The sequence below is a fragment of the Labeo rohita genome, unplaced genomic scaffold (assembly GCF_022985175.1).
Source record: "Labeo rohita strain BAU-BD-2019 unplaced genomic scaffold, IGBB_LRoh.1.0 scaffold_136, whole genome shotgun sequence".
Taxonomy (NCBI): Eukaryota; Metazoa; Chordata; class Actinopteri; order Cypriniformes; family Cyprinidae; genus Labeo; species Labeo rohita.
The window spans coordinates 151,567-163,569 of NW_026127516.1; the positions used below are offsets into that span (position 1 = coordinate 151,567).

Below are 12,003 nucleotides of genomic sequence, written 5' to 3' on the forward strand. Positions count from 1 at the left end.
AACTACAAGTTTTGTAGTTTTATACTGCAAGTATACTCCTAAGTTTCGTTTCTTCTTCACTGACTTGTATTTTGGAAATTCTGTACAGAAGATGTGAACACAGATTCTCAGAGCACAAGTATAGCTCAAATATATTTAGACTTTTTAAAGTATAAATCAAGTATACTTAAATGTCATTTTAAGCTTATTTCTGAGAAGTATATAAAGCACATTTCTGAGAAGTACATAAAAGTTATACTGAAAGTATACTTTCCTTTTTTTTTTTTTTTTTTTAAATTTAAGTTTAAAAGAAGTAAACTAATAGCACACTTGAATAAACTTCTTTTTTGTAAAGGCCTCTTAAACTCACAGCTTGTTCACTAGGTGATTCCTAAGTTCCTGAGTGATGTGCTCATGCCAGGACTTCTTCATGCCAGGTTGTGACAGCTGTACAGATGCAGAAAGGTTCTCTGTGGAGAATTATGAAGTTTGGAGAATTAAAAATTTTATCATCCAAGTGAACATCTATCTTTCTTTCCTCCATTACATTCACTGAAATGAGAAGACAAATTACATGCTTATTGACTAGAAAACAGATGCACTTGTGTGCAGTGTTAAGTAGTTATTTTATTCAACATAATACCAGATAAGGTTAATGATGAATATGGCACATACCGCTGCTGATGGTGGATGCAGCTGCTTGACTGACAAGATAAGCCTGAATGTCATTGTCAGGAGAGCTCAGTGTCACTGAAAATAGAAGAAAACAATGTTAAATTATTAATTAATTAAAAAACAGCTGATTCCTCAAAAAAAAAAAAAAAAAGAAAAGAAAAGAGAGAGATCAAATCTACAAATTATACTTATAAAATGCACTGCAGGCACGTAATATGCTTTAAACAACAAAACAAGAACCTGCCAACATAAATAAATGTATCAAGAAGGAGCTTTAGCAGATGACGAGGTACACCAGCACCGGACACGTCGCCACCAGATGGCGCTGTTTTCGAAACTCTGACTCATGAAGCTTTGAATCTTTTTCCGAAACATTCAGGGAACAACACTTCATTTCCCTATTTATGACATTAAGATTTTCAGCTTAATTAGAACAAAACACATATAGAAAGTTGTTCTTCTTTAGATTCGAATTCCAAGAAGAGTCCAGAAGTGTTGTCGTCGAGCGTTTGATGATCTATAAGCCATTGTCACCAATTATTTTACGTCGGCCTGGGGTGCGTTTCCCGAAAGCAACTGCGTCACCAATGTTCAACAGAACTTGCGACCATAGTTATGCCAGCTAAATGCTTTTTGGAAACGCCCCCCTGAGCTGTAACTTTTCAAATATGTTTGATGGACAACAATCGTTCTTATACTTAACATATCGAAAGTAAAATAGCTTACAATGCGTTTCATCTGATCTTTCCTTAACCTAGGTAAATAAAGACATAAACTCTTTTAAATAATGATCTATTTAACCAGTGTGTACTTGCAGTTTTGCAACAGTTCCTCATCAAATGGAACATCCATTTTGATGCCAGAGACAGAGGGTGTCCTAAGCAGATAGAGAACCGATAGCTCCTTTTGCTTTTGAAAAGAAGTTGAGGTCACAGATGACCCACCCCATAATAAATAAATGTGGGGGGAGCCAACTATCTTTGGTGAAGACTTTATGCTCAAGGCTGCTGCATGAGCAAAGTTCTTGCACAATCTACAGGTGGCAGCTCTCATCTGGGAAACAAAACAAAAACAAAACAAAAACTTAATATCTCATAACATGAACTTTCTAAAGCTTTCTGAAATTTCAGAATTTAAAGGTTTATATTTATATATTTCTTAAAATTATGTTTGTTTCACCCACAAGAATAAAAAAAATAAAATAACTTAAAAACGGTTGTATGCGAGTGCTTATTCTCATGTCAATTAATCAATCTTCATGACATTATTCTGTTACTTACCCAGTTGTTTATTTACAGTTCACAGTGATGTCCTCACCCACACACTGCAGATAAGATGGACTGATTTGGTCCTGATAAATGCTTTGAAAGAAAATGAATGAAATATCAGCACAAAACAGGTACTTTCCTGAAATAATTTTCGGCCAAAAATAATTTGTTTTTTACTCACCAACATTTCTTCAACAATGTTGTCCAGCATGCCCAATGGCCTCTTCTTTATATCATGAATATGTTTAAGGATATTTGGAGGCACACAAATGTTTCTACTCTCTACTGTTAGATATGAGATTTGAACTCCGTCACTGCATGAACATTACTGAACTTCAGTTCTGTTTGTGGCTGTTGTGTCTCACGGGTGGATAATATGAGAGAAGAATTTGTTAATAATTTAAACACAGCAAACACTTTAAACTCTTGTGCAACCATGAATATGGTTATCTGTCTTTATTTGCTTAATCTTGTGAATTAAACAATGCAAATAACATTTTGTGTCATAATTAATCATCTTGCATATAATCACAGCTATACAGTATTTACAAGACATGACTTAAAGAGCTAAAAGTAGAAACCCATTTGCATTACAGTAAAGAACAATTGAAGTGTGTTTGATCACTACAGGACTGATGAGAGTTTGTACAAACACTCGTAGTATTCGATATCTTATCCAGTGCACAGCATAAATGAGTAGTATATAACTTGCCATAGCTTGCCATAACATTACATAATTGCAATTTTATGGATTAATAATGAACCTCTTTCAAAAGTTAGGTATATCTTGTTTTATATTTAAGTGAATAGGTTAAGAATATTTTTCCATTTAGTATTCTTTAAAATGCATAAATTAACAGGTTTTTATTGTAGCACCCTTTTACATTAAAATTACAAACAACTTTATCACCCTGTAAAACTTAAACAAAATTATTGAATTTAATTACTGAAAATATATAATATAATACTAACCTGATATGACTGAAGACATGTTTCATGACTGATCACTATTAACTTACGACAATGAAATATTGGACTTGAGACAACTGTATTTACATATTTTTTTTTTTAATAGTTTCAATTAATATATTCAATCCTTACAGCACAAACACCCAACTGAAATAAAGTGCCAAGAAAAATAAAGAAAGTAGCCTATACTTATAATATTTATGTCTTTTTGTAAATGTTTAGATGCATTTATATGGTCTGACTGATTTTAAATTGTAATTAATGATCATACTGACAAGTACAGCACTCATCCAAAGACAAACATTCATTGCTTTGACATAGCACGAATACATGTAATGCGTGTGCAGATTTTGAATCCACGTTTTTAAACGATTCAGTGAGCCATTCATTAGGGCAGTCGCTTACTTTCTTTCTGAATTAATTCGATTGAATGAATAACTAAATGACTCGCTTATTAAGACAGTGATTTGCCACCACTGGCTCTTTTAGTTTTTATAATTTTAAAAGTATTTTCATATTTTATTTGTATTGTTGTATGTTGAATTGAAATATATATTTCTAAAACTACTTTTTTCTGTAATGTCTATTCAGTGTGTTTCTATTTTAACACAATAATGACTTTAAATTATGTTTAATAATAAGTTTATATTTAATTAATTGGCACATGATGTGTGAATTTATCAATCTCATTTATTTGTTTTACAATTTAATTTTTCACAAAGCAAAACAAAATCCCACAAACAATATACACAAAGTATGCTGTACATAAACGAAGATAGCCCCATTTAAAACGTACAACTTAATAATTCTTAACACCTTTGATACCACAGCAAAAACTAGTAATATCTTAACTAATAAAATATCAAGCAACTGTAATGAAATAAGAACAAAAGCAAACTGCAGAACAGATATTTAACAGAAATAAAATAAATTGCATTTTCCTTTTTTTTCCCCCCCAAATAACTTTTTTGTCTCTGTATCAAATGTAAAAACAAAAAAGGTGCATAGTCTTAACCATAATAATAATAATAATAATAATAATAATAATAATAATAATAATAATGTTTATTTTATATAGCGCCTTTCTAGAAACTCAAGGTCGCTTTACAATAACAAGAATATTTATGCATAAAAAGAGACAACAAAAACAACAAAAACAGAATACAGATAAACATGAAATCCAAATTTCCAATCATATATTCAAAGATCTGGAAAACAAGACGAGAAAAGATATGTTTTAAGGTGGGTTTTGAAATCCTGTAGTGAAGAAAGATCACGGATGTGTTTGGGAATAGAATTCCAGAGTGTAGGGGCAGAGATACTAAACGCTCGTCCTCCGAATTATGCAAATCTATGGCGAGGAATTAACAGTAGACCATTGTCTGCAGAACGGAGTGTGCGAACGGGGGAGTAAGTATGAATGAGTATGAATTACAGTAGTCAAGTCGAGAAGTAATGATAGCGTGAACCAGTGTGTCAGCATCCTTGATGTGTAAGAAGGGACGTAAACGAGCAATATTGCGGAGGTGATAAAAGGCAGATTTAGTAAGCGAAGAAATGTGAGGTAGGAAAGAGAGATAGGAGTCAAAAGTTATACCCAGATTTTTAACGGTGGTGGAAGGTCTAACCAAGATCCCAGAAATGTTAACAGTGTCAGTACAGAAAGGAGCAATGTTTTTTTGGTGAACCAACAAGTAGAACATCTGTTTTATCAGTATTGAGTTTGAGAAGGTTACTGGTCATCCATGCATTTATGTTATCGATACAAGCTGAAATGGAGTTAGTGGGAAAGGGATGGTAGTGTCGAAAGCTGATATAGAGTTGAGTGTCGTCTGCATAGCAGTGGAAATTGAAACCGTGACGGTGGATGATTTTACCTAGAGGAAACATGTAGATGATGAAGAGTAGAGGGCCAAGAACAGAACCTTGAGGAACACCATGAGAGACAGGAGCAGTAGAGGATTTAGCCTGGCAGATAGTAATATAATGTTGACGGTCAGACAGATAAGAAGTGAACCAAGCTAAGGCAGTTCCAGAAATACCAAGAGCAGAGAGTTGTGAAATGAGAATACTGTGAGAGATAGTGTCAAATGCAGAAGAAAGATCTAAAAGAATCAAAATGCTAACAGAGCCAGCGTCAGTGGCCATAAGAAGGTCACTGACAACCTTAAGAAGTGCTGTCTCAGTGCTGTGGTAAGAGCGGATTGAAAACATTCATACAGATTATGAGATGACATGACAAATATGACTGTAGTTGAACAGCAACAACTTTTTCAAGTATTTTTGAAAGAAGCGGGAGATTTGAAATTGGTCGGTAATTGGCCATATCAGAAGGGTCAAGGCTGGGTTTCTTTAAGACTGGTGTGACAGCTGCAGTTTTTAATTCAAGAGGAACAACACCAGTGCTCAGGATTTTAGAAATGAGAAGTGAAATAACAGGTGCAGAGTATTTGAGCAGAGACGTAGGGGCAGGATCAAGATGACAAAAACAAGGATTGGTTTTACTGAGTAACTCAGAAATATAAGCAGGAGTTGGAGGATCGAAATCAGTAAGAGTACCAGGTGCAGAGTCAGTAGGAAAGTCATTTGAGTGGATAGGGGAGTACACTGTTGGAAAGAGAGAATATATACGATTTATTTTATTTTGGAAGTAATGTAAGAATGACTCACAGAGGTCTACAGAGTTGGTCATGACAGGGGCAGGAGGGTTAGTGAGTTTGTTAACTACATAAAACAGTGTTTTAGGACGGGAAGATGCATTTGTGATGAGGGCAGAATAATAGCTGGAGTGTGCAGTATTGAAAGCCGATTTATATAGCTGAATATGGTCCTTGTAAGCAAGGAAGTGAGGGGGTAAACCAGGGAGACATATGTGTAGAAGGTACAAGTTTGCATTTGGAATTAATGTTACAAAAAGTAATGGCTGATTTTAAGGCGGGGGAGAGGCATTTCACAGTTGAGTTCGATGAGATGGTGATCAGAAAGTCCAATCTGAGATCCACACACAGAAACATTACGTAGACCAGTAGTACAAATCAAATCCAGTGTGTGACCTTTTAGATGTGTAGGAAAGTGAATGTGCTGTACAAGATTAAAACATTCAAAAACTGACATGAGTTCACGGGAGTCTGCACAATCCTTATTAACATGTAAAGAAAGAAAGAATAAATATACAGATCCTTATTAAAACTACTGACATTATTTAGTTAGGTATGGCTGTCTCTTTTTTAGTAGCACCTTTTTATTAACATAACTGACACTTTAGGAACTACTGTAATGTGTACATACATACTGACACACATTCAAATTGTTCACCTTCACATAACCATCTGTGTTTACATGAACACTCTGATACTGTTATGTGGATGAACAAAGGGTGGTTACTGAGGCAGTATGCCAGTCACTGGCTGTCATGGAATATGCAGAACTAGTAAAAAGTAACTCAGGAGTTCATCTCAGAAAGAGCAATGCTGACAGGTATTGGAAATATGACAGAAAATAAGAAATCAAACCAGGCTCATGACAGTTAGGTGTTTTCACACTTGATCCTTTTCAGGGGTCTCACGGTTCGCGTGATTTTTGGCCCATATGTGAACACTCCAAATGATCTCAGACCCCTCAGAAGCGAACCAAACCGAGACCATCTCGGGAGGTGGTCTGAGTACGGTTCGCTTTCGGCTAAAGGCACGGTTTAAACACCCTACATTTACAGCTATTTTGAAAACCAAGAAACATTTTTTTAAAAATTGAAATTAAAAGTACAACTGAACTTTTATCTTAAATCACTGTCAGTGTGATAAAGAGTCTGTTTTTCTCATTGTTTCTCATGTTTGTGATTCCACTGAATCAGGCTGAGTTTCCTCTGTCCTACCAGCATCCTGATCTTGATTCAGTAAAGGATTCATTTCACGTGATTCTGCTGTGTTCTGCCTCTGGTTTGATTCATTGGCTGGAGTTTCATCAGATCCTGCTGCATTCTGGGATTGAGACAAGACACTTTTTTTAGTGTATTTTCAAAAAAATCCACAGCAATTTTTCTCAGTCCTGGAGTGTCCAGCACTGCACATTTTGGAAGTCTCCCTTATCTAACCAGCTCATTTATAACTCATTAGTAGAGTACCAGACCACATCTTTCAAGCTGAGGACATGTTTCATCTAGTTTTAGCACATTTAGCGCCTGCTGGTAGTTCGGATACACAAATCTTGGGGTCTGACAGGTTTGACATTCACTAGTTTTACACTAGTTAAGTTGAGACTGTCCATTTTAATTCATCTTAAATGGAGAGGATGATCAGGAAGTAACTGACCATCTGAATGATACTTACTTTACCTAAGAAATCCCTCATCAGAGCTGTAAATGTATAACCTGTACTTATATTTCCTTTTTTTTTTTTTTTTTTTAATAGAGTTTCTAAAGGCTTAATTGTGTTTGAAGACAATTTTGTTCCCTACCATAAAAATAAGTGTCTTAAAAACTGCAATGTTGACTAGGGGTTGAATAAATATGACATAGCTGTGTTATTAAAAACTCAAAAACATTACATTATATATTGAAATTATCACTTTTAATATGCCTGGTATATATTCAATTTTTTATAAAATCCTGGATCTTCAGGAAAGCTTGTATTTGTACTGCAGTTTCGGAGGGGTTGAATAATTTTGATTGCAACTGTATATATAAATATATACAGTTACTGATGCAAATATTTTAGAAATTATGCATCACAATACAAATGCCAACTTGTACGCTTTTTAAAAATGATGCATTGCATCGTAAACTTTTACACCAATGCAAATATGTGAATCTTACCATCCCTATTGAATATAATACTAACCTGACTTGACTGCAGACATGTTCTTATCCCTGTGAATGGGAATACTGTGGAGGAAATAACATACATGATTATTCAGAATCTGGTCATATTATACAAAAAAATACTATTCCTGAAATGAACAACAACAAAATATTAGTAATTTACCTACATCTTAAAATATTAGGTCTAGATCTCTAAATAAATTTCATTATGTGTTCTGTTTGTAAATAATATAATGTGTAGAAAATTATAATATACAGAATATTGAAGGATTCAGTTTAGAATCTAATATTTAAACTGAGATATCTAAACCTAACGAGTAGACTAATAATTATTTTAAAACCAACAGAAACATGTCTACAAGGTCTGTTTTTAAAGGGGTGGTTTGCTGTTTTTTTGTTTTTGTTTTTTTTTTTAGGCTTGATTGCATATGTTTATGTGTTAATGCTTCATTTTTTAATAGAAAACATGCTATTTTTCACATAATTTACCTTTATTCTACACTGCTCTGTCCCTTCTCCTATGAACGCTCTAATGATTTCCTGGTGTTATGAAGCCCCTGCTATAGAAATATATGGAATGCCACCTAGTGCACATCCCGAAGTGTAACACCCCTCACCTCACTCCGATGTTGCATTGAAAACAATGGTGTCAGCAATTTTGCTTATCAGTTTGAGCCCGAATGAGACCTAGAGAATATTACTGAAGAGGACTGCACAGAACCAGTGCAAGCACGGCTCTTACAGGACGTTTCAGAATGGTATGTTTTTTTGTTTGTTATTGTCTCATACTTTTTGATATGTGTTATTTGTAAATGCTACTGCTTATGTTAGCTTTTACCATATGGTTTTATTTGGATTAAAGCTTTCATACAGAGGAATGCATGACTGCGTTGTACCATTTTTGTAACGTATATGTTTATTTTGTAACAGTAAGAAGTGTCTGTCAGTAAGTACCACAGCAACCTTGTGCACATCCATGTTTAACACTTTTTGTAGCTATGTGAAAAATATCTGTCTGTCTATACACATAAAGTGTATAATTGGAACACCGTTCATTGTACTGTAGCTGATGAGCTGATGAGCTGACGATAATAAGTGCTGTTCTCTCTGCTGTTCTCACCATATTTTTAAATAAAATCCTTTGAAAAAGAGATGCTGGAACTGATTATGATCAGAAGTGGTGGTTCAATTTGTACTCACAGGGTTTAAATACTTGTAAACTCAGCAGAGATAAAGCAAAGAGGCCTTCAGTGGAAAAGACGATGACTCTCAGATCTCCAACTGTACGATCACCATTTACTGAGGAAGAAAATACAATATTAGACTGTATTTGAATATTATTAAGACTGTCACAACAGCTAATGAATTATTGTAATATTATAAAATCAGATACTAATAATTTGATCAGAGTAACTTTGAGTTTCAAGGAAATAAACTCTACTGAGTGTTAAGAGTGTTAAGAAAATTATTGTTAGTATATAAAATGCATGTACTAAAGACAACATGAGGTATATGAAAATATACTGATACACTGAGGTCAAAATGTTCATTCACTCACCTGTTTTCAGTATCAGTTCAGTCATCAGGGCAACAGAGTTCAGTACAACAACACCGACTGATCCAAACACATACACAGGAACAACACGGTGCAATTCTGTAATATAAAATAATACTGTTTAATATAATCTTTTTGAGAAAATGAGTCCACATTAACAACCGCAAAAGTGATACAGAGAAAACAGAACTTATAAATTATTTCAGACTCTCTTTTTTTTCAACATCTCTCTAAATTTATTTGGAGTTTGATTTGAGTCTTTCATTCTTGTAGTAAATATATTCACAATAGAGGTGCTATTTAACTAATACAAATGAAAAAAAAAAAAAAGAATAAATAAATAAATAATAATAATAAAAACAGGTTAAATAAATATGACTATTTTGAAAAAGAATCTGTTTTCATAGTTAAAACGTACAATGTAATGTATTCATACACAAATACTCTTAATAAATAACTTAACCACTAAAAGCAGCACAGATATATATATATATATATGAAAATGATTACAAAGTAAAACTAAAAAATGTATAATAATAATCTACTGGTAGGTCAATCTCAAGTGGATGATAATCATCAACACATATCATCATGCCACTCAGTCATAAAAATGCTTAGTGTACCTATAAGAAACTTAGATCCTTTTATATGTGTTTTGTGAAAAGCATTATACAAATAAATCATAATTTACTTGATTTTGCAAATGACTGCAACTGAAAATCAAATTTGAGCTTTGTTGTCTAGTAAATGCTAGAAAAAAAAAAAAAAAGCTTTATCTTTGTTTAAATGCAAGTGGATTTCACTCATGTAATATATCACCAGAATAATTTCAGCCCTTTTCACAGAATTTCGTACCCACTTACCAAACTAACTAAAAGAAGACTATGGGGGGAGAGTGAGAAAGAAACAGATGTCATTCACCTTATTATAAGTCAGTGTACCACCAGCATTAAAACTAATATTTCAAGATTAATGTGGCCTACATAGTTGCTTTAAAAGAGAAAAACAAAAGGGATTGGAAATAATAAACTAGAGCTGATAGTAGAAACATCACAATTAAAGGGACGATAATGAAAACTAGTTGACTAAACTGTACAGTACCACAATCAAATGTGCGTGTGAAGTTTATTACTGCCCTGAGTACTTGCAGAAAGCCAATCATACAGGCCCATCCAAAACGATCTGAACATCAACAAAAATTGCAGCTTTTATCACAGCAGAACTGACAAACATTTACTATACTAAAATATACATACTGAATATAAAAAAATATGAAAATTATAATATTATTAATATTATAAAAATTGTTATTAATATTAAAAACATCATCATACCTTCTTCATTTTCCAGAGCTATAATGTAGAAATAGATCATTAAAGTACTGACCAGTAATGTCAGAATTAACCACACTAATCTCCTTAACAAACGTGAATCTGGGGAAAACAAAACAAAAAACAAAAACGTACCTATTATTGAATAAAATGTACTAAAGATCCCTTTGAAATCAGAATAAAAATATATATCATCTCACAATAACCAGTGTTGAGGAGTAACTAGTTACATGTAAGGGAATGACGTATTTTAATTACAAAATAAATGTAATTGTAATTACTTATAGTTACTGAGAAAAAATGTGTAATTAAATTACAGTAACTTTTGAAAATGTTAATGATTACAAAGGGGCTTACATCTGAATTTTTTCACACACACCCATATACAGATTTAATTGACTTCTTTCATGAATTGCACTGACTGCTCTAAAATGAGACACCAATGTTTCAGGAGTTTAGGACACAGAATAGGACACAGAATGCTTATTGTATAACTGTTTTATTTTTAATTTGGTTTGTGCATATACTTTATTTTTTGATATATATATATATATATATATATATATATATATATATATACTTTTTTTTTTTTTTTCCAAGGCATTGTTAGATGCCAGTGTTTCCTGTCATAACTATGCAAACACTTGATTTCAAAACCAGTATCATAACTATTAAAGGGGTCATCAGATGCCCATTTTCCACAAGTTGATATGATTCTTTAGGGTCTTAATGAAAAGTCTCAAATATACTTTGATTAAAAATTCTCAATGGTTTTGTAAAACAACACCCTTTTTACCTTGCCAAAATCAGCTCTGCAAAAATCATCTCATTCTAAGGGGTTGTTCCTTTAAATGCAAATAAGCTCTGCTCACCCCACCCCTCTCTTCTCTCTGTGGAAAGACGGTGTTGTTTACATTAGCCGCATTTAGCAGCTAAACTTCCTAACTACCACGTTATAAGGAAAGGCGATCGCAAAGATTCATAAAAAAAACTCTTCTACTCACTTCTGCTGTAAGTGAAGCTGGATCATGAATGATTTGTGCGAACATAGAGGGATATATGTAGATCGGGAGGTGCATTGCATTCACAAACAAACGTAATCTACTGCATCTTCAGCGGCTCAGATGTCGGGAGTAAATGACGACCACTATGTTCATTATTACATCCAGCAACACAACACCTCAGTCGCTCAATTGGAGATATTTTGTCTAACTTACATCCCTGCTCCGGCATCAAAACATGGAAAGTTACTGGACTGTGACAACTGGTCCAAGGTAAGAGCTCCTGTCAATCAACTATTGTGGGAGCAGCCTCTGTGGGTGTGATGCCACAACGACAGGCCTTTGGATTAAAGCTTTCATCCACTGCATGGATTTTTTCATTATAGGGTAGATTTGTACATACACTGCC

The 12,003-nt window shown here is 33.6% G+C and overlaps 1 protein-coding gene and 1 long non-coding RNA gene across 3 annotated transcripts in view; both read right to left on the bottom strand.

Annotated features, from left to right (window-relative positions):
- The window catches only part of LOC127158139 (histone lysine acetyltransferase CREBBP-like), a 10,696-nt gene extending 9,145 nt beyond the window's left edge, over nucleotides 1-1,551 (bottom strand). Inside the window, exons 1-3 of one of the 2 annotated variants that reach the window (XM_051101296.1) lie at nucleotides 1,466-1,551; nucleotides 655-729; nucleotides 350-449 (exon numbers count right to left, since the gene is read on the bottom strand). In XM_051101296.1, coding sequence (XP_050957253.1) covers nucleotides 350-449; nucleotides 655-729; nucleotides 1,466-1,502 — 212 coding nt within the window. In that variant the 5' untranslated portion in view covers nucleotides 1,503-1,551. The remainder of the gene's footprint in view (nucleotides 1-349; nucleotides 450-654; nucleotides 730-1,465) is intronic. The other variant, XM_051101297.1, reaches the window with a different exon arrangement.
- Nucleotides 1,552-6,609: 5,058 nt separating this feature from the next.
- LOC127158140 (uncharacterized) lies at nucleotides 6,610-9,111 on the bottom strand. The gene is made up of 3 exons (XR_007826073.1): nucleotides 8,908-9,111; nucleotides 7,727-7,770; nucleotides 6,610-6,868 (listed from the first exon to the last, which is right to left on the bottom strand). It is a non-coding gene; the product is annotated as an uncharacterized LOC127158140 (long non-coding RNA).
- Nucleotides 9,112-12,003: the final 2,892 nt, after the last annotated feature.